This window comes from Vanacampus margaritifer, chromosome 14, assembly GCF_051991255.1.
Source record: "Vanacampus margaritifer isolate UIUO_Vmar chromosome 14, RoL_Vmar_1.0, whole genome shotgun sequence".
NCBI classification, from domain to species: Eukaryota; Metazoa; Chordata; class Actinopteri; order Syngnathiformes; family Syngnathidae; genus Vanacampus; species Vanacampus margaritifer.
The window spans coordinates 11141659-11165995 of record NC_135445.1 but is presented as its reverse complement, the minus strand read 5'-3'; the positions used below and the strand labels follow the sequence as shown (position 1 = coordinate 11165995).

General features: G+C 37.6%; 1 protein-coding gene across 1 annotated transcript in view; it reads left to right on the top strand.

Moving 5' to 3' along the window:
- brinp1 (bone morphogenetic protein/retinoic acid inducible neural-specific 1) overlaps positions 1-24337 on the top strand; it is a 178251-nt gene that overhangs the window by 81199 nt on the left and 72715 nt on the right. Inside the window, exons 3-4 of the mRNA XM_077542653.1 lie at positions 1190-1380; positions 14028-14197. Coding sequence (XP_077398779.1) covers positions 1190-1380; positions 14028-14197 — 361 coding nt within the window. The remainder of the gene's footprint in view (positions 1-1189; positions 1381-14027; positions 14198-24337) is intronic.

Sequence of the window (24337 nt, the reverse complement as noted above, 5' to 3'; positions counted from 1 at the left end):
ATTCAGTTAACTGCATTTGCAGTAGTATTAATTTTATCAGCCATTTTAAAATTCAGTCTCAGTTTTAGTCCAGTTTCAATCACGCGTGTTAGTTTTTAACATCGTCAACCTCATCCCGTTTTTATTTAGTCCATTTTTGGTCGGCTATAAAGCTGGCATTTTAGTCTTTATTTTAGTCCAAGAAAAACTGTCAATGTTTTAGTTCAGCAGATAATGATGAACATTTCGGATCAAAAACTATTTCTCATGCATCTTTTTGATAAAAAAAAAAAACTTGACAAACAAGTACAGTATATCAACAAGTGGATACAATGGCTCCATGCCATGAGCTAGTAAGTTAGCCAGCATTAGTTAGCTGTCAGATTAACATTATTGTTGGGACGTTGTAGCCGTTGGATTAATGTTATATTCTAGCTTCTTTTTTTTTTTTAACCGTTCACCGTGAATCCAGTGGTGAGACACAACAAAAAATCTTTACTAATATGATTTGAAATTATTAATCTTATCTTTGGTCCTTCCTCGGGTCTCCTGACGGCCTCACGACTCTGGCTGGAAGTGTTCGGTTTAGGTGAACAGTATGGGATTTTTTAAATAGGTTTTAGGTGAACTAATGAATACACACTCACACGCACGCGCACATGCACATACACATACTCACCCACATACAAAATTTAAAAAAAAAAGAAAAAAAGAGAGCAATGAGGATGACATGTCAAATCGGTAAAATTACCGAATGAACAATACTGAGCTCTCCAGAGGAAAAATAAATAAATTGAAATTATTAATCAAGTGGTATTAACTGGTGACCAATGCAGGGTGCAGTCTGTTTTTTTGCCCAAATTCAACTGTGACCGTCTTCTAGCCCGTTGTGACCCTCTAAAATTCTAGGGGTGGGATTCTTTGGGCACCTCAACGATTCAATTATAAAATGATAATCATTTTATTGAATGATTGAATTACTTTATTTTATCAAATGGTTTTATAATAATAGTAAATATTGATGCACTTTTTTCACAACACATTTCTATTTGTCTCACTATTATTTTTCCCGCCCACGGAAACGGTTTCTGTATCAGCAGCTTAACAGTACAAAATAAAAAGCCTGTCCTGTTAGACCAAGGCCAAAAACATCAGAACCCCTGTATAGTATTATTTGCTGACATGTGTGTTTTCATTGTGTCACATTCAGGGAATTTGCACGTTGGAAGGTGAGGAACACAGCGATCGAGAGGCGGGACCTGATCCGGAACCCCGTGCCGCTCATGCCTGAGTTCCAGCGCAGCGTCCGCCTGCTGGGTCGCAGACCGACCACGCAGCAGTTCATCCATACCATCATTAAAAAATATGGCACCCACATTCTCATCTCGGCCACGCTGGGAGGTAAGATGGCTTCACTGCTTTGGTTAATGGTTAAGGGGGCAATGTTAAAAAAATACCTTTAAGTGCCTCTTTTATGTGACTAGCTAACATCCAGATCTGGTGCCGTCATACATACTGATCAGTAGGCCAGCTTTAATGAGCAAATGATCATCCTCTGATAGTGGCCAAAAAAACTAAATAACCAAACTTCAAAGTCTGGTCGAGGTCAAACACAATGAAAAATCATTCTTGCACAGCTTGCTTATTGGATACAAAATGGAAAGGAAGTAAAACTGTTTGAACCAATCAACATATTATAAAAAGTCAAACACCTCTGATTTAAACCACTGGAACACTTATTAAAGAACACATTTTTGTCCATTTTTTGACATGTTTTGAAGGAGTCATTTTCAAAAATTAGAGTGCCAGGTACCAAGTTCACCAAAACTTCAAAATATGCGGCTCAGAATCAATAATTCGCAAATATATAGATTTCATGACCTGATTTGGCGTATGGAAGCATACACCCGCTCCCTATCTTCCATGAATGGTGGCGGTCTCGGAGTAAAAATAAAAGATCTTGAAATAGCTAAAATGCTCCATCTTCTAAACAAATCGGTGATCCGTTATCAAAACTCACAGATCGGTGATTGGCTCCAAAATCCTGTTTGTGTAAAGATGCCTTCTTAATCTTAAAATGGTCGCCAAAGTCATTCTTTAGATTTTTCAGGAAACACAAAAAATTGAATCCTTTGCATCATGGGGAGATAATTTCGGCAAAAAATGATTTGCAAAAAACAAATTTTTGCAAAAGAATGACTTTGGCAATTATTTTAAGAGGTTGGAACAGCAATACTTTTTTTTTTTTTTTTTTGCTTATTCACATTATTTATTATTTAGTTTAGTCACACTATTTGAATGTAAAAAGAATTTTTAAAGAACAAAACATAAATTAAAAACACATAAACACAACTCATTCATAGTGTTACATCTATTTCGTTTTTTGTTTTGTCTTATCAAAACTGTTTTTTTTTGTTAAATCACATTATTTATTCATTCATTCATTTATATATATATATATAATTTTTTTAATTTAAGTCACATTATTTATTTTTATTTTTAATTTAGTCACATTTTTTATTTTACATTTTTAAAGAACAAAAACAAAAATTAAAAACATTAAAAAAATGCAAACACTATTTTGTACAAAAATGTAACAAAAAATGTGTTTGCGTTTCTGAGGAAGAAAAAATCTCCCCACTTTAGAGAGCTGTATTTTTCAACTTTGAAAGTAAAGTAGTACATAATTACACCCCACAATTATCCAGACCTAAATGTTAAATATCAAATCAATTTTATTAGTCATTTGAGGAAACACAATCTTGTGCACCGTTCTCCTGGTAACTTCTATCATAAGCCAATCAATGATGCATTTTGGGGCATACAATACTGTTTGATTCCTATTCATTCATATTTCCTTTTTCTTTTTACGTCCAAATCATCCAAAACATTGTCTATTAACCTTGAGGCCCTTTTGTCTGAAGTTGCAGGTCAATACACTTGATACAATCTCGCTCTTGGGATTGCCCATTAAAGAACACAGTTATAGAGGACAATAAAGGTGCTCAGCAGGCTAGTAATCAAGAAGAAGAGGCTAATTTTCTGTGTGACCATCTACACTTTTATGCTCTCAAGAGTCATTATACACCAGGGTAGGGAGGAAGTGAATTTTCACAGGCAACTTAAATTTCACTGGCCAAGTGTAAAGAGTGCCATTAGTGGTTTGCCTATTTGCGTGCAATATGGAACCAAATAGAACTACATTGACATTCTTGGGTGCATTTGGAGCAAATTTACTTAAAGATCCACAGTTGTGAAAATGTGACATTTACCAACACACCAAAACAAAATAAGAACTTTTCACATGAGACTCCCGCTCATGTGTTCACATGCAAACTGTGTTGGGCCGACCCCAAATCAAGCTCATTATGTTACTCACTAGGCCACACCTCTTAACTCGTTCACTCCCAGCCATTTTCACTGAAGCAACCCCCTTCGCTCCCGGCTGGTTTACTGGATTTTGACTGATTTTGCATGGCCCACAGAATATTGTGTTGTATTGTTATAAAAACATGGAACCTACCAAAAGAAGGATTAGAGTCTCCTCTTTCATCAGAAAAAAAGTATATTTGTATCTGTTTCCGTTTTGCAGCAAATAGCATTAGAATATAGCTAAGTTTCATCAATATTCATGTTCCGGTTGAAAGCACTCCCAGCCATTTTCACTGAAGCAACCCCCTTCGCTCCTGGCTGTTTTACTGGATTCTGACTGATTTTGCATGGCCCACAGAATATTGTGTTGTATTGTTATAAAAACATGGAACCTACCAAAAGAAGGATTAGAGTCTCCTCTTTCATCAGAAAAAAAATATATTTGTATCTGTTTCCGTTTTGCAGCAAATAGCATTAGAATATAGCTAAGTTTCATCAATATTCACGTTCCGGTTGAAAGCACTCCCAGCCATTTTCACTGAAGCAACCCACTTCGCTCCCGGCTGTTTTACAGGATTTTGACTGATTTTGCATGGCCCACAGAATATTGTATTGTATTGTTATAAAAACATGGAACCTACCAAAAGAAGGATTAGAGTCTCCTCTTTCATCAGAAAAAAAGTATATTTGTATCTGTTTCCGTTTTGCAACAAATAGCATTAGAATATAACTGTTGAAAACACTGGGAAAAAGAGCTTGTTACAACATGGCCCTTGCTGATCTCTTATACTCTGCTGCCACCTGCTGGCCGTTTTTTGTAATAACTACCATTGCTTTAATCCACCACTTCATGTCAGAAGCATCAAAGCCTTCTGTATGTTCTTGCATAAAAAAAAAAAAAACATAAAATATTTATAAATACTCTTTCTAATGCTACATTTATTTCATTAAAAACAGTTTACAAAAAAAAACCTCAGTGATGTTCTTGAGGGTGCTGGAACAGATTAAATGAATTTCAATGGAGAGTTCTGATTCATGAGCTTGGTCAGGGAACAAATTAAATTTGAAAGTCAGCTTCCACTATGTAGCATGAATGACAGTCCGCTTAAGATCTTTGGGCAAATACTAATGACATGCTGAGGTTTTTTCCTTTTATTGGAACATTTGGACTTTACCTGACCCGAAGCGAAGGTTCAATCGGGGGCTTTAAAGTTGCTACTGAAAGACGGTGATGGCTTTTGACGGCTGACTTATACCAAAGTTATTCAGCGTTTCAGACCCTCCAACAAAAACGGTTCGCCTTTAAGTTGTGAAGTCATAAATGACAAAACTATGAAAGCGGCTCTACACTTCTGGTGTATACTTTTAATGGCTGAGAACAGAAACTCGTAGTGTACATACAGCGCTCATTTTATGCTTTTTGCGATGGCGAGGGATTTACTACACTACTGGGCCGGTATATAAACGTTAGAGGCTGCTACGGCTATGAAATTTACCACGGAGGACGGATCGGCTATTGTGCTCAAGCTTTTTCAGATGCACCGTATTTCATCAAATATTTCCATCCCTCTCGTAGATGCCGTGACCTAAATACTTAATTGCTGAGCCCACTGCTCACACTTTTGCTAACAAAAACAGCGGCACTGAATGACATAAACATTCAGGCAGTGTTAAAGATAAGCTTTATGGAGATGGTGTCTTTTGCGCTGAGAAACACGAACGTGGTCGCTCCACAATATTTGTGTCCTTCCTCCTCTTATTCCCTATTTGTTCCATACAGTCCTTCGTGTTTTTTTTTTTTGTCATTTCTTGATACTTCGCTTATGTCAAGTTTTAGTATCATTCAGCTCAAAAAAGCTTAGCCAATTCAAACATCATTGTTAACAAAATCATCAGCATCTACCAAAACACAATTAAGATGAGCTTACTACTCTAAACTTTGTGTTATCTTATTGTTTTTCTGCTCTAGTCATCTTATATTCTAAAACTCCAGTTTAATTGTAATTTATACAGTGTTATTTTAACTTAATATATTTCCTCAAATAACCTTCTTTAGGTCTCTCTTTTTCCTGTCAAAAAAAACCCAACTCCGTTACCTTAGTTAATAGATGCTGTCACTCACATACAGACATGAATAGAGCTGAGGTTAACTCTTGCTTGCTAACTCTTGATTAACCCTTGCTAACCAAAAGAGCAGCTCCTACAAAACAGTGTCTGACTTGTGGTTCCTCCACAATGCTCTTGGCGACTTTAGACAATTTGATCGGTTGGATCAGATGCAGATTTTATGCAAAATCTGTGATCGATTGTAATGCATAATTTGTAAATCGATCAATGATGGTATTTGATGTCAGGTACGTTCAGTTCTGCCATCTTTAATAATCCAAGGGTTCTCAGCATATTCAGTCTAAAAAAAAATCCAAATATATATATTTTTTTTTTTTCATGTAGTGAGTGTTTATCAGAATTTGGGGATTTTTTTTTTTTTTGGGGGGGGTTAGGGCTTACTCTTTCTTCCTAATGCATTTCATTGGGTGTCAATTATATGCAAATTTTGGCTGTTTGTGGGCTGGGACAGTCCCAATCCCCCGCAAATAGAGGGGGTCGACTGTACGGTAAATAAACAAGTTGATTGGTTATTGTTTGTTTTGTTTTGTTTTTGTTTTGTTTTTCTAGGAGATCTCAGTATTGTTCATTCGATTTGACATCATCATTGATCTCCTTTTAAAAAAATAAAAATAAATAATAATAATAATAAATAAAATGTTTGTTTTTTTTCTTTCTCTTTTTTCTTTTTTTTTTTTTTAATATATATACATATATATATACATATACACACATATATATATATATATATATATATATATATATATATATATATATATATTATTTTTTTTTGTATGTGGGTGAGCATGTGCATGTGCGTGCGTGCGTGTGCGTGCGTGCGTGTGTATTCATTAGTTCACCTAAAGCCCATAAAAAAAAAAATCCCATACTAATAATATAATATAATAATAAATTGCCAAATGCAGAAACATCAATGTAAGTTATCACGATGTAGTGGCTCTCGCTAACAGACAGAATTAAGTAACCAGAATTAGGTTAAAAAATTCTATATACGTATTGTATATTGTTTGTTTTTTTAATTCGATCGTCAATCTGCTTCAAAAAGATCATGTAAAGCCTAATAATATTATTTACTGGTAGTTTTAATCTTATTAAATTTCACTTGACATTAAAATAATTATCTCAGTCCACACGGAGACTTAAAAAAAAGCTGAGCCCACTTGGACTCTCTTGCTAACCAAAACAGTAGCACCTACCCAAGCATGTAAATAATGCTCTGATATGATCTGACAGGTGGTTGCTCCACAGTGTTGTTCTCTCGATGCTTCTCTCTATTTCCCAAAATAGTACCATAATAGAAAATGATCACATTCCCACTTATGGACACCTCCACCTTGCAAAAATGGATGTCGCCTTATATCATGAAAAACCTCTCATATGTTAGCATTAATGCTGTTTACTCACTATGGCTCCTATGTAATCTTATACGAAATGTTCCAGGTATTTACTGGAAGGAAAAAAGTGCACAATTAGAACGAGTACATTTTCTCCTCTATAAGGGCTGCTAGGAATAAAAGGGGGGACATTTATCTGACAAGTCGCACAGTGGAACTTAAACGCAAGTGATTGATTCAGAGCGCCGAACCTGTTGAACAGAACGAGCGGGTTGTCAAGTAGATTACTCCTTTAGCGTCAACAAGCAGCACAATATAGATTTCGGCTGAGGGGAAAGAGAGCCAGAGCGAGAGCTCATTCCGCTTCCCTCTCGTAAACGCACAACCTGTGATTGGATCCGAGGTGCTTTCGTTGCGACGGTCCACTGTGCTCAGTGGCACCCTCGCAGAAATGGTTTATTGAAATGACTCTGCTGTGGTCGCGGGGGATTGTTTTGCAGGAACGTGGTGGACCTGATTTTGGAGGGATGTGAAGGAGAATCAAGCGAAAGTGGGCCACGCTGCTACTTTTCGGCACCTCACTTCAGGTCGTTGTGTTGTTCTGTAGTAGCGCTTGAAATGCTCAAACATGGTTGGAAATTTGGGTTCGATTCGTACAACTCAATTCAAGCAGCAATTGGACTGAATTAAGCAATGAATCCACCCAAGAGAAAACTACAGTGAACCCCGATTATCTGCGGTTTGATATTTTCAAATCCAGATAGAATAGCGCGTCTTGCGCCACTCTGAGATGGAATGCAGCCGACTTCCAGCCAATGGAAGCGGCTCCCATCATTCCTATTAAAATCAGGGTGTGGAAGTGCACACATCCTTGATTTTCCGGAAGCAAAAATGTACCCGCTGGGGTCTGAGAGATGATGTTGGCATTTATATTTATTTATATTTTAACAAAAATTTAGATGATAATGACAATAATTCAATGAATTGATTTCTACAATGATTCAGAGGGATTTTCCCACACTGTTGTCATATTTATGAATGAATGACAAATCTGTCTGCGTGCGCCTCAATCAAATTCACCAAAATCACATTACACCACCTGCAACCACCATTGAGAACTGATTTTTGCGAGTCTGCTTGAACCGCCTTAGCTCAAGACATGGCGGAGCACAGAGAAACCATATGAGGAAAAACACCCAAGGGGAGCCCATATCATGGTCATTGCTTGCGATTTCTTGCAATGTTTTTGTGTATTAATGTTCTCACTATATTGTGGATTTTCACATACACTGTTTGGAGCATATCCACACAGTGAGAACAGTAATTGTCTTTTTTTTTTTTTAAACTGCAAAGTAAATACATAGAAAAAAAACACAGAAAAACATCTTGAGTATTTTTCATAAACATGCGGTAGTGGTGACGTGTGAAGCTTTGTATTCACTATTTTTGCTCTAATCATACACGTGTTATACAGAATAATTTTTCACATGCTTCCTAACACCCACCTTGCATACATAAAAGCATAGTTTTTTTTTTGTTTTCCCTGAATGAAAAAAAGCATCCATTAGCCCTTCTCAATTGAGTGCCATACATTTGTCGTCGTACAATTTAATGCTTCCCCATAAAGTGGTCCACACATGTAGCATTAACATGGAATGGAGAGCGCCAGCCTTCCATTACTTTAAAACTCTACTTGCACTCTAAACCCTCTTTGACGTCACCATACATACATGCATACACACACACAAAAAAAAATCATTACTTACTGGTGGGGGGCTTTCAAGATGATACACTACATTGTTTTTAAACTGTTTAAACAAAATGTCCACCCAAGCGCATTCATTGTGTTTACGGGCTAGCAGGGTGGTCTGTAATAGTAATTTGTTGCCAGAGTAGAGACAATAACCACAAATATTTATGAAGCTTCACGCAACGATAGATTTCTATAAAGAACTTAATGTGGGTATATTATTAGTGCACAGCAGCAGAATTGAAGTGGGGTGCACACATACGGATTTTTAACAGCTTAACAGATTTTTAAAATGCAAGAGACTCCATACATAATGAAAAAAAAAAATGAAAAAAATGTGTGCTTGCTGCTCTTATAGTATGTGGTGACCTCCTCTCATAAGTAGTACCAAGAGTGACCTGTGAGAGGCAGCACGTGCCATCCAGACTACTAGAAAATACAAAGAAGAAGAAATAGAGGGAGCTAGGCTAACTATTAGCGCCACTCAACACAATCAGTTCCTGCTTTATTTGTGTCCAGCAAGGGTGCGAGCTTTAGATCACTTCCTAATAGGGTGTCATTCTGTTTCACGTACAATGATGGAATCCGAAAGTCCCATGTATCATTATCTTGTATATGTCCCCCTCTTTAGACAGCAAACTAGTTCAGAGTGGATCAAGAGTGCACAAAAACTGCTTTAAGACATGACAAACCCATATTCAATTAAAAAAAAAAAAGTTTCAACAACTTAATCATCACACATTTTTATGAAAACTAAAAGACTAGCATTTTTTTTTCTGATGCTACTGACTTAAAACATTTTTCACGTCTACTGTACAGAACATGTTATTTGGCGCACCACCTTTTTTGTCTTTTTCAGACTGCACACTAGTGTTGAGTGGAACAATAAATAATAATAATAATAATAACAATAATAATAATAAATATTATTATTATAATTATACATACATCTAAACACATAATGTACAAATACATAATGTCGACACAGAAGAAACAAGACAAAGGACAATAATCACAGATTAAAAGATTTTCTAAAACGTTTTTTTTTTTATATCAGTACAGTCACAAATGTGTTTTGGGAGAGACTTCCAGAAGGTGCCTCAACTGCTTTAAGACATGATTAACCATCAAGTACTTCCAAAAAGTTGACAGAATTCTTAATGGTCACTTTGGTCAGTTAACTGGTTGTTGTCCTCGTTCTTATACATGACCATTTTACGAGCAGATCGAGGAGGAATGATTTCTCTTAACACACTCCATGTGACAGGATAATTACCCAGGATAAAAATTACACACTCTGAAATGTACTGAAGTGCAAAATAAAACTACATTTTTACTTTCAATTACTGTATGTACAATAGTTGTTCCCATAGCTTTGGTAATGTTGAACACAGGCTAACAAAAAATGTTAAATTAGCTAAAGCCAATATCTCAACGAGCGGCGGAGGCTTGTGAGGGTTTGCGCACGTAGCAAGTGTTGCTTTTTTTTTTTTTGTCAGGCTTCATTCAAAGTTGCAAAGACACTAGCCAGACACTCTGAAACCCTCTTTATGCTCTCAAACTATTTTTCTTGTAGCAAATTTTGAACATGTTAGAGTGCCCATTGCCAGCCGGGAACTTGTTGCTAATGCTAACAGCTAGCTGCTAGCCACTAACACCAGAGACTTGTGCCGTATCATACAATGACGGTGTGATTAGCTAGCAGTTTCTTAGCATCCTAAATTAGCGATTGAATATGATTTCAGGATGGCGTCGTGTTGCTGATGGTAGCAACTATGTACACGGGCCAACTTAAAAATAAAAGTCTACTAAGGCTATTGCATTACCGTCTGTATTATTTGGTATCTTTTATTTTGAAGTTAGACTTTGCGTATATTTTTGGCGTGTTACGTTATGGATGCAGCTTGATTTGTTGGAATTTAGATGTCTCTGGGGTTGGTGAAGGACTCTGGTTGGTGGCCTGGTGGGTGGTGTCTGGTCGGTGCTGGACTTCACTTTCCTTTCTTTTCTTTGGTCCTTCCTCGGGTCTCCTGACGGCCTCACGACTCTGGCTGGAAGTGTTCGGTTTAGGTGAACGGTATGGGATTTTTTGATAGGTTTTAGGTGAACTAATGAATACACGCACATACACATGCTCACCCACATACAAAAAAAAAAGAAAAGGAGAGCAATGATGATGACATGTCAAATTGGTAAAATTACCGAATGAACAATACTGAGCTCCCCAGAAAAAAAAAAAATGGATGCAGCTTCGTTGGTATGTCTGAATGACGATGTCGGGACAAGAGGCAGAAAAAAAATGTGACTAAAGTCAGACAATGGAAAAACATACTTAAGTACTTTCTTTCCACCTGTGCTTTGAACATTTGACACACTACAGGATAATTTCTCGGGATAATCTTGGAGACATTCAATAATCAGGCCTTTGCTGACTTTGATCGCAAGTAGCAAAAAAAAAAACTCAAATTGGCTCAATTGTCAGTGTTCTTTTAAGCACACCCCGCTTAAAGAACTTGGCATGGCGCCAAGTGTGGCAAAGACAATTTTGCACTCCAACCAGGCACCAGACTGCTCGTCCCCGGTCAGCACAAGTTAAGTGGCCAATTCAAATGCATGGCTTGGGGATGAATAAAACGTTGGAGGGCGCCGCAGATGTGAGCATGTGTGACACACTCCCCAACCCGGCTGAGGGCGTACGCATTTGGCTTTTTGTTGAACCGCTGTCTTGGAAAAGGCGAGGTCACGTGAGCCCGCGGGATTGAATCGGGGGCTGTTTGCTTGTTTGCTCCTCGCGCTCGTCAGAATGGGATGTGGATAAACATGATGTTTTATGGAATGAGCAAAGCGCAAACCTTTTGAGAACGTGTCAACAAACAAATGTATGACATGCAAATCACCAGCGATTGCCGCTCGGCGGGTAAATATTTGGACCTGTTACGGCTCAGTGCGTTCACATTTCAACCCCTGTTTGAAATGTCGTAGGTTTACAGCCTTTTTCCTGTTTGATTTAAATACAGTCCTCCAATGGCCATACACATTTTCGGGAACAACAAGATAGAACAAAGGTTTAATATTATACAGAATATTATGAGAATGTGTGGTTTCAATTGATTTAGGCTTTTGATAACAATCCCTTTCGGCTTTTATTTGTTTACGTTTGTGCTACATGCAGTGGTAGAAGCAGCAAACTTACATTCTGTTATTAATGTTCATTGTCCTGATCAACCAGGTGCTATTTTACATGGCAACAAATCCTGCTGGATGGTTATCGTCACACTCCCCCAGACAAGCTTGAAGATGCAGGGACTTATGTTCTGAGCATAATCGGAATAGGAAGCGTTACCTTATTACAGCTGTTTGAAAGTCCCCTCTCATTAGAGGTGAGAAGTCTCTTTTGGTAAATATCACTGGGCGTTTCACTTAGGCAACACTGCTCATTAGGTGGGCTTGGCTCAATTGCGACAGACAGAAAAACAACTTCATATATATATATATATATATATATATATATATATATATATATATATATATATATATATATTAGGGGTGTTAGAAAAAATCTATTTGGCAATATATCGCGATATTACCGCGCACAATTCTCGAATCGATTCGATATGCGGGCAAATCGATTTTTAAACATCAATTTTTTATGGGAATATTCAACAAAACGTTAGGGTTAGGATTCACACATTAAGCATGGAAGAATGTTATATTAACCCCTGGGCGTTATTTGACAATTTTTGGGCTTTTTGTTGGTTCTGACCAAGCCATTTCAAAATAAAATAACGCCCAGGGGTTAATGGAACATTAAGCCTTAATATTTCATTTCAGTGCTGTTCAAACAGACTGCAACCTGTTTGTTAAATGCAGTGGCTCAATTATAAGCCTGAATTTTCAGATACATAAATACATTTTCATACAAATCTTACAATGTACAAGTTTAATGATTAGTATTTTCTAAATTTGAGTTAAAAAATTCGCAATAATCAATTTATAGATTCGCATCGGGATTAACCCCTATCGAATCGAATCGTGACCTATGAATCGTGATATGAATCGAATCGCCAGGTACTAGGCAATTCACACCCCTTATATATATATATATCTCTTTGACTGAAAAAACGTTAAATAACGTTTAGTAAAATACTATGGAGTACCAAAGACGTTAAAAGACGTTTGTTTCAAAACAGAGGTGAAACTAACCATTTTCTATTGTTGATTACTGAAAAACGGAATAAGGTAGAAACAAACTTTTTTTTTCTGATGAAAGATGAGAGTCCAATCTTTCATTTGGCAGTACGTGTGTTTCCATAGTCCAAACACATAATTTTCTGTGGACCTTGAAAGATCAGTCAAAATGCTTAAATCGGCTGGCACCCACGGCATCCTTTTTCTGAAAACGTCTGGCAGTCAAAGAGTTAAATATATATATATATATATATATATACATTCAGTATATCCTTAGATAGAAGTAAAAATGAATACGAAAATCGAGCTGCAGCTAACCTTGCAGTTGTTGAGTAGTATTAAGGAAGCTTGGCAAGAAGAATGTGACCGCCCTCCCGCCCCTCCGTGCAATTATAACCAGAAACTTGTGGCGCAATGATAATGTGGGCACATTTTGCATTCTATACGCCCGCCACACACAATGTATTGGCCTAACAAGCAAGTAAGGCAATGCAGTGCCCGGTTATTTTCAAGTGATCAGAACATTGTAGGAACAGAACACCTGCATTCAGTTGACTTGCTATTTCTGTCATAGCGTTGTCTTAGCATCCAGGGCCTTCCTGTATGGACGCCATTCTTTTCACAGAACTAATTCCATCCTGACAGGGTAAAACTGGGCCCTTTATGGGCAATTGTGCAGATGCCAACTGGGGATAAAGAAGCAAACGTGGAGTTTTTTTCCTGGAAAAGTGGGGCATCTGGTTTCTCCAGCTTTTTTTAAAAAAAAAATTTTATGAGCATGACTAGAATGACACAGAGATTACCTCAGTTTTCTATTGACTCACTTTGAGTCATACATCATTTCAACTCTGCAAATCACATTTCTGTTTCTAGTCCTAAAATTGACCGAAAGATTCAATGAGCAATGTGTGAATTTCGGTAAAATGACGTATATACTTACGACGTCGTCCAACGTCTGATTTGGATTTCCAAATCTGCGATTTCAATCACTATTGGTGGAGTGACGCACTTGCCTGGCGGCTGGTAGCTCACTCAATGAACAGTTCAAATATAACTGTGAATGTGTCTTTTTATGTTTTTGACTGGCGACCAGTCCAAGACTAAAGAAAATAGATGAATGGATGTATGATTTCATTCAGGCTTTTTCTATGCCTAAGCTTCCATTACACATTTACAAATTGGATATGGTACAATTTTTTTTTATTGATGCCACTTGAACCATGTTATGCAAAAATCCTCATTCTTGTTAATGACTGATGTTATATATTCCCTCGTAGGGGAGGAGGCGCTGACGATGTACCTGGCCAAAAACAAGCTGGACAGGAAGCTCGCCAACGCCACTCAAAATGTGGAAGCCCTCCACCAGCTGGCCTCTTCCTACTTCATCGACCGTGACGGCACCATGAGAAAGCTGCACGAGATCCAGATCTCTACCAATGCCATCAAGGTTGGTTGCTCGTTAATAATAACTGTCAGAATGCTCTTTACAATGTGTTGACTACAATAGTAACCCTGCTTAAAGGGCTAACCATTAATAAGCAGGTGTCACCAACATGGTGCCAGAGGGCAATTTGTAGCCCTGAAAGGGGCCTGTTCTATAAATATACTAGTGATGGTGCATTGGGATTTCCGAGGTTTGTTATATAGGTTTTCATTCAAAAATGTGAAGACTTTATAGAAGTCTTTATAGAAATAGTGTTATATCTTGATATTTATGTTTTTTACCATAATAAATCATTGTCGATGCAGTATTGTGAGGAATCCTTAACATGGATTTTATCATTACATATTCCTAATAACAATTCACAATAATTGTAGCACATTTCTTTTTTCTTTTCTGGAGAGCTCAGTATTGTTCATTCGGTAATTTTACCGATTTGACATGTCATCATCATCTTTTTTTTTTTTTTGCATGTGGGTGAATATGTGTATGTGTGTGTGTGCGTGCGTGTGAGTGTGTGTGTATTCATTAGTTCACCTAAAACCTATTAAAAAAATCCCATACCGTTCACCTAAACCGAACACTTCCAGCCAGAGTCGTGAGGCCGTCAGGAGACCGGAGGAAGGACCAAAGAAAAGAAAGTGAAATCCAGTAACAAATGTAGCAAATTTCTTATTTCAGAAGCGTGTGTCAAACTGGTAGCTCTACGTAAAAGTTGTATTACTGTCCCTAACACAAAAACAATAGAGACTAGAGAAAGCACTTCATAATCTATTGTATGCACCAATAACCTGATGACTAAAGGCAAATTATTATTATTATTATGATGATTATTTCAGTTGTTTTTGTGGTGTTTTCATATTTCTAGATGAAATTACTTGTTCTTGCGTGATTATTCAATCTAAAGGCAGGAGGGAACAAATAGCACATTGTAAATCACGCCACACGCTTTTTACATGTAGAAGCCGAGTGTGAGGAAAGGCCCATAATACAATGCATGCGGCTGTATGTTGAATAAATAATACTGCCCAGGGCCCCAGAACAACAGGCCGCCTCTCTCCAATGACCTTGCCGGCACGTACATAAGTTATTTATTATTTATTTTTTGAAAAGCAATACCATGAGCATTAAAGTTCCATGTGTCACTGCAGCAGGATGAATTATTCTGGGACGGTCGGCTTCTTGTATTTTTTTTTGGGACTAGAACTGACAACTGTCAGTTGGCCAAATGTAAATGTGAAATGTTGCCTTTTTCACATAATTCACCATATGCAAATTCACTTGTGCTAAAAATGTGTCCAGGATATGAATCATTTTAACCTTTATCAACAATTCATTTGAGGTAGGGAGAAACCTCAAGCATACACATTGAATACTGAATTCTTTCCTTTTTTTTTTTCAAGTAAACACAATCAGTGCTAGATGGAATTACGTGACCCATACAAGCACTGAACAACAAGTTGCTTATTTCAAGCCCTGGCGCTCCAAATTATTTCGACTTATTTGGCTTTCCAAAGTCCCACAATCACGCAATTCTTAGATGGAATGAAACTAGAAATGGGCCGAAGCACAGAGAAAATGAAATGTCGCACTCTTTGCTACTTGTATTCGCCCTCTGTGAATGTAAATCATTTGAAATCTTTCAATTACCAGCGCCTGAGCTGAATGGAGTCTCCGTATGCGAACAAAAAAGTTAACATCGGTTTGAAATCCCTCATTCCTGCTCAAAACGGTTATAGCGACAAAAGCTCACAGGAATCAAGAAAATCCGCATTTAAAGCTCTTCATGATGCTGGTGTCCGTTTTGATGACAGATGGTTTTTATTTAGAACTGTGTATGTGTATGCGGTGTGATATTAAACAGAAATATGATTTAAAAAATACATAAGAAATAATTACATTTAGTAGTGGAAATGATGTCATACCTCATACAAGTGTTTCATTTTTAGAAAATGGAAAGGAAAAATGTTGCATATAGGTATTTCTTTATCTGTTATCATATTTTTTTTATTTCTATTTTTTATTGTATGTATAAAAAAAACAGTGGTATCAGTACTTGGTATTGGTGACTACCAAGAGTTTGATTACTCATTCTGGTCTAAAAAAAAAAAGAAAAAAGTGTATCGAACATTCCTACATAGTATTAAAATTACAGGTCAAAATGACCTTTTTGAAATAGTTAGGTCGTTAGTAAAGTAGAAAAGTTTATCATGTTAAGAATAAATAAATGTTAACATTCTTCTTTTGTTTTAATTCTTCTTTTTTAGTAAGTCGCAGTGTCCCATCACTGGTTTGCTTATTTTAGAACAGACCAGTGTGCTACTCATGTTGTCCTTGGGGCTAACTCATACATGCTGGCATCTTTTTTTTTAGTACACTGCACATTAATCAACACAAAATTAATCTGTATTTGCAGTATCTTGTCTTGCTCCCTCCCTCCTTTTCCTCCATAAAGCGCAGAGGAGGAGAGCAAAAAAAAGCTCATTGGAGGCAATTGAATTCAAAGGCGCCTTGTTTACTCTGCAAGCAGCCAATCATATTGTGCAGAAAAGAAGAGAAGAGCTCATTACTGGTGACAGCCAGTATTGAATCTATTGAAACCTTGACTTTTTAAATCCACGTAAAACCATAAAAACGGTATTTGGCCCATGCCTAGTTGGCTGAAAATGATGGGAATTTATAGCAATTTAATTTTTGGGATTAATTAGAATCCTTCAAGGAGAAAAGATAGTTAAAGCCGCAAAAAGTCAATTTGAAGTAGATTATTGTGACACCACTAAAATTGATTTCTGGGGATATTTTTTTTTCTGAACGTCTCACTTGTGAAAGTTCTGGACATTTGCAGTAGATGTTTTGCCCCTTAGCAAACCTCAATCACCACAGTTGTTCCCTGTGGAAAAGCTTGCTAACGTGTGGCCCGCTTAAATATATTTCATTACTTTTCAATTTCTTGTTTTTCTATTTGACAGAAGAGGGCTTTATTATGCCATTAGTAGTTTAGTGCGCAACTGTACTGCAACCTTCCTCCTCAACTCCTCATCCTGGCCCTTCATTCACATCCTTATCTTTTTTTGGGGGCGGCTGTTGAGTGACAAGAGGATTAAGGCGCTGTGGCAGATGAGAGTGCAGGTAGCGACGAGTCGAGCGTGGCGAAATTAAGCAAACCTGACAGTGGCTGCTGAGTCAGTTTCTGAGCGAAGGCAAGACCGGGAGCGGTGTCAAGGGAAGGCTGGGATGGCTCTTTGACAAGACGTGGAGTGGACGGTGTGTTTGTCTGTCAAGTGTGACAGACAAGCAGCGTATGTCACGAGGTGAGGCTTGTCTGATTTTTTAGGAACAACCGCTCGAGGGCGTGGAGCTACGATTTAGTAGACGGCGCGTCGGGATTCCTGGATATCACGTCTGCCGGGAAGTAATGACTCATTTGCAACTCCTGCTGGATATCTCTTGCTCTTCTATCAGGCTAATGTAGCAGCGACACCGATTTGCTGCGCAGATAAAGAAAACGCAGATGTGTGCGGATCACAGCAGCTCCTTATGGTGCGTTTTGTCTTCTACTTTAATTCCAGATTGAGCAGCAGTAACACACATTGAACCGGTTGTCAGAATAAATAGCTCAGTTCGATTTTTCACGAGATTCCTTTTAGATTGGCAAATATGTTCATCGTGTTCGGCACGAGAGACAAAAGCTGAGGATGCGCTGTGAAATATTGCTTCAAGGCAGACTCATTTTTTAAATCAGGTCAGTTTTTAAATCACATCACACCCCACAATGTAATACAATACATTCAAATCTCATGTGTTTTTAACCCTGGAGAAGCCAAGAACCCTTTTCTTCTTTGGAAAATTATGAATTATACATTAAATGACTGCTATTAGTTCACTGAACACCAAAATATATGTTTTTTTTTTTCAATTTTAACGCTTGTTTTTTGAACTAGCTCAGAGTTGCTAATTTATCAAAATATATAAAAAAAACATACTCCTAGGCATTCTGCAACATGATATGAAATAGATTAACAAAAAAAACACAATTTTTACCATCTGATGGTTTTGTTTGGATTGATTTCCAGCTCAACAAAACAGCATGTTGTCAGCCATCTTGTCACCACCTCTCTGGCTCATGTAAGTGCAATATTCATCCACTAGATGGCCCCATGCAGGGGTCAGAAGTGGCACTCTGGACTTTTGAAGTTACATTTGTAAAAAAAAAAAAAAAAGGTCTTTGTTATTTGAGTAGCAGAATTTATAGGGGCCAAATTTGACCCTGTGGGTTCTCCAGGGTTAAACTCAAGTAATTGGACCTTATGGATCATAAGAGAGCTGTCTTTAAAAAAAAAGTGGAAAAAAAGAGTAAAAGACACTTTACAGCAGATCACGGTGAGCAAGCGCTGCACGAATATAAAACATGCATAGCCAAGTGTATTATTGCAGACATAACATAACCCAAATTTAATCTCACTTTATGTGCCTTATAAAACCCCCTCGACTCTGAAAAACGGTGACAGAAAAAAGCTGTTTTCTGCTCACGTCGCACACAAGAGCAAAAGTGATACGAATGTGCAGGGGGAAGCAAAGTCCAGCCCGTGGATCTATAAACACAGGGAACAAGGGCTTTGCTCCTCCAATATTGATTCAGTGTGGCTGCGAGAGCTGCTTTGCAGTGCAAACTTACAATCAGGATGAAAAGCATGTGTCAATACGGCCGAAATGTTTGAGACGTTTCCTGTGGACGCGGAAGCAGGTTGAACCAAGTCGATTTTGCTCCACTGGGATGTCGTGTGCTTTACGCTTTATTTTGGTAAAACACTATTTGCGCAAAAGTCCACTCTGCTGTATAAAAATGTTGACTCACTATTACCATAGAGACATTTTCATGGTGGCCAAAAACTATTTGGAATGGTCCCGAAACTCTTCGCACCATGTCCCACCCACATTCAATGACATAGGTAAGAAATTAGTGTAATGTAGTTTTGAGTATCTGTTTTTAGGAAACCTGCTTCTGCTTCTAGTCAACGTTTGTCAAAGTAGAATCCCTGGAATTGACCAAAAACGGCGGACTTCCTGTTCAATTTTGAGCATGGGTCTTAGAGACTTTTTTATGTGTCCTACCCCAATATTGTGTTGATTGGGGCTAATTGTTTTCAAACTTTCCACGGTGGAGCTCCTGAGTGAGTTTTTGGTGCTCACGGGTGTGTTCAAGACCCCTACACAACATATCCAGGCATGTTGAGTCCCTCATAAAGCCAATTCATGTGTTGGATAGAAGGATAATAAACACAATGATCACAAAAGGAACCATCATTACAAAAATGAAATATACATTTGAGATTGAAAATATAACCAAATTATCATTAGAATGTTTTGGTCTGATATGATTTTAGGTCAACTTCCTTAACACAAGTACACAAATACGAAAAAAAAAAAAATTCTCGTTCTTCAAGCTTGTTGTCCTGTAAGTTGGACCAAACACAGAAGCTGATGTAAATTCATCAACTATTACCATCTGATGTTGAAGACAGCAGATGCTCTCATTTGGAAATGGATGCACACTCCTGCCGATGGTCGTGCACAAGCTGGTGACTGCACAATCCCCTTCAGCAAGATGGCCACTGATGGTTTGCCGCCAGCTTCGCTGTTGGCTGTCAGCCTAAGAATGCACAAGTCTGTCTGATGATGGATCGATGCTTCATCTTAGAACCGAAGCGGAGCATATTTACCACATTTATCAGGAAATCAACATGTAACATATTGCCGCTGTTGGATGACGTGTGGAACATTTGTTTGTTTTTTTGACAGTTGCAAACTCACTAGACTTCTAAGTATGACTTCAGTCAATTGTATGGAATTCGTTTTTTGTCAATATTGCTGTGATGTGGGATGAGTTGGAGATTTTTTTTTTCCTTCTCAATCTTGGAAAACAGTCAAGGCTGAGTATCATGAATGTTTAAGCACTCATATACATATATATATATATATATATATATATATATATATTAGTGGTGCTTCGGATCGGATCACGGATTTGAGACACGGGTCAGATCATTTTTCGATCAGCAAAAACAAAAAGATAAATAGTACTTTGCCTTCATTTACTCTGTAAAACGCCTTTTTCCTTTAAATAAAAAAAAAACAATTCAAAATGTCTAATATAAAAAAAAAAAATTCTAAATGTCTAATATAACCATTTAGGATTTAGGAACACAACTTATAAGTGCAATATGAGAACCATTTTTATATTTACATGGTTCATGTGTAAAATAATACTTTTTTTTGTCAATCTCTCCGCCGTCAGATGACATGGAAGGTTTCCAAGTAGTCATCCACACAGTTTGCCATTGCAACGTAATTATCAGATACGTTAAGTTAGCCTAGAACCTTTCTTTCTTCTTCTTTGTGATTTCTGGAAGTCTGGATGCTTCCTGGCACCATGCCGCCTCTCACGGTTCAGTCTTGGTACTACAACGGCCATCTGACCAATGGGGAGGCACCTCCCATTGGTCGAAGACATATTGTTATGCATTAAGTGTGCTGTGTTAGCCAACTGGAGTAAGCCACACGCCAAGAGCAGTAAAAGCACACTTGCTGACATTTTCTTTGTCATGCGTGAGCTCATTCAATCGGTTAAGATTGAAAGAACTGGATTATATTTTAACTATTTTACTGCCAAAGACGTTAAATGACGTTCTGCAAAAACCTACGGAGGAGCGCCAAAGATGTTAAAAGACGTCCACCCATTTTTTTTTTTTTAAACGGGTGGAGTAAAGCCTTGCCCAGCTGTGGTGAAAGTTTCAAGCAGGTCTAGTGAGCCTAATGACTATTTTTGGCCCCTAGAGGACAGCGATGACTCTCTTTTGACAAGATTGGGTAGGCGTCAGTAGAAGACGTGAGGCGGAGCTAGAGGGGACAATGGCTGGGGAAGGGAAGAGAACATGGCGACCGGTTTGCAAGCAGCTCACGCTCGAGCATTTTTTTTCAAAGACGAAAAGCATCGACCAACGCTAAAGAGCACATTGATGACGACGATGATCATCATCGATGATGATGATGGTGACTCCGAGGTTGGAAGCGTTGACGCGGCAGTAGAAGACGTGAGGCGGAGCTAAAGCGAACATTGGCGTTTGCAAGCAGCTCACACTTGGGAATTTTTTTCAAAGACGAAAGGCATCGACCAACGCTAAAGAGCACATTGATGACGACGATGATCATCATCGATGATGATGATGGTGACTACGAGGTTGACGCCGAAGTTGGAAGCGCTGACGCGGCGGCTATGACGACGTCATAAAGGTTCACGGGCTAGCGATGCTAACACCGGAAAACGCGGACGTTCAATCGGACGACGAAGAGTGCCCCGAGTCCAATGCATATTCATCAGAGGAGTGGGTACAGTCTGCTACTTGCTATTCCCCGGAAAAAAAGGCAGTCAAGAAAGTCCTGCTCCCTCTCCTTGCACGCAGGAGAGCGTTACAAAAAGAAAAACTGCATTTGAAACATCCACATAATTGTAAATAGTACCACAGTTGCACACATTTGTAAATAGTTTGCGAAATTGTTTTGTCAAATTGTTACACTGTTGAATGGAAATAAACGTATTTTGCAATCCAAAAACACTTTTTCATTGTTGGTGATAGCGTTTTACAGAAGTAAAGCACTATTTAGATGTTTGTGGCATCATTCATGGACAAAAAGAAGTGTACAATTCACTAGAGTGCATGAAATAACATAGTTTCACAAAAAGCTATTTTTCTCCGCTTTTTGTTTCAAAACAGAGCATTTCGGTGAAACTAACCATTTTCTATTGTTGATTACTGAAGAACGGAATAAGGTAGAAACAAACTTTTTTTTCTGATGAAAGATGAGAGTTCAATCTTTCATTTGGTAGTATGTGTGTTTCCATAGTCCAAACACAACATTTTCTGTGGACCTTGAAAGATCAGTCAAAATGCTTAAATCGCCTGGCACTGGCGACATCCCGTTTCTGAAAACGTCTGGCAGTCAAAGAGTTAATAATGTTAAAAAATATATATTAGTGTTTTCTGTGGGTGGATGAGCTACATCCATGCTATAGAAACTCATCCCGGTTGAATCGTTCTACTCAATATGATGCACTCATTGCAAATGATGCACTCATTGCAAAATATCAATCAATCAATTAATTTATTGTTCATTTTGCCCATAATCAATCAGTGGAAATGTAGTCAAATTGTTGTGCCTATATGCGTTATTCCCCCTGTGCCTTCTTTTGAAAAATCGTGTCATTAGAAAATTGTTAATGAGGCAACGTTATGACGCTGCATGGGAAAGCATGAGAACAGCCAGCAGGACATAACAATCAGTCGCTTATTAGCAGACATCTGTGCAGGTGCTTTCTCATTAAGCTCGTTCTGTGGAAAAATACAAACAATACTTTTGGATTGTTATTGCGGCTGTGCTGTGCTTGCCGCAATTGTTTGAATGCCGCCAAAGTCATTACAGGATATTAGAAAGTTGAGTGAAAATGTGGAAAGCGTTTATTAAGCGAAATCCTCTTGTGGGAAATCTAAAATCTTACCGGCATGTGTGTGTGTGTGTCTTGTGTGTCAACCTTGTCCAATTGCTTGCCACTAAAAGTGTGATGTGATAGAGAGGCTAGCTGAATACATCACACCCCTCTCGCTGTCCTTCTCAGCATATCTGAGGAGGTTTTAAACGTCATCCGAACATCAATCAAAACCCAAGACCGATACATCTCCACACTCGCTACAGGTGCTGCGTTGTTTACCGCGGGCTCTCGAAAGCACATCACTTTTAACAAACATTCACAGCTCCTCCTCTATATGTCCTACAAGACGAGACAAAAGATAAATAACTCTATTGAAAGAGAAGAGGGGAAACAAGCGTTGTTGTTGTTTTTTTCCCCCCTCACCTGTGTAAGGTTACGTTCACTGTTGGCAGCACGGAGGCAAATGTGATTCCGCAGAGACAGACGCAGTAAACCGACAATGCGCAAGCAAGCTAGCCTGGGGTTAGGAGATAATGAGATCATGCAGTATGGGCATTCTTTCTGATCGTGTGACTCCATTCATGTATCCTAAGCTTTTGCAATGACAGGGAAGAACTCCGTATGGACTGTACAGCTTGTGTTCCTAACGCAGCAAAACCCTGCATTTATTAATATATAAGCATAGTGCTACCATATTACGCCAAATTGTAGACGCCATGTACGTGGCGAAGTTGCTCGACAATAAGTCGAGGTGACAGTGGACAAGATAGTCGTCCATTGCTGGAGCTCTTCATGCTAGCCGCCGAGACTTCCTTGTTCACTCGACCCATGAAATACGGTTTGCAACGGTGGAGTCAAACCCAAGACACGCTTAGGACCGCCCCCTCATTTGAATAACATGTTGTCCTGGCAGAGCGTCCGCAGCATGAAATAAATAAATGTGGGAGCAGAGCGTTTTTATTTATTGATTGATATTTAATTCTATTTATATATTTATTTTTGCATTTATTTTTATTTTTTGAATCTAGTTTTTTTTCTTTTTCTTCTTTTAATTACTTTTATTGATGTATTTATATATATATATATGTATATATAGTATATATATAGTGTATATACTATATATATATATATATATATATATATATATATACTATATATATATATATATATATATATATATATACTATATATATATATATATATATATATATATACTATATATATAGTGTATATACTATATATATATATATATATATATATATATATATATATATATATATATATGTTGTTATATATATATATATATATATATATATATATATATATATATATATGTTGTTATATATATATATATATTTATTTATTTTTTTCATTTCTATTTAAATTTTGGGATTGAATTTTTGAATTATATTTTTTATATCCGTTTTTATTTGCACTTTTAGTCATTTATTTTGTCATTTTTTTTAGTTTGAATTTGGGCAATTTTGGTTCTTCATACTAAATGTTTTGACATTGACCCCAAAAAACATTAAGCAAAAAGCCTATCTCTAAAATGATGCCTTTTTTTTTTTTTTTAAGCATTTGGCTAATAACTTACTAACGGAGCAGTTGTGTCATCTGTAAAGCTGCAAGCAGAGTTTAATAAGAAAATTTTACTGGAT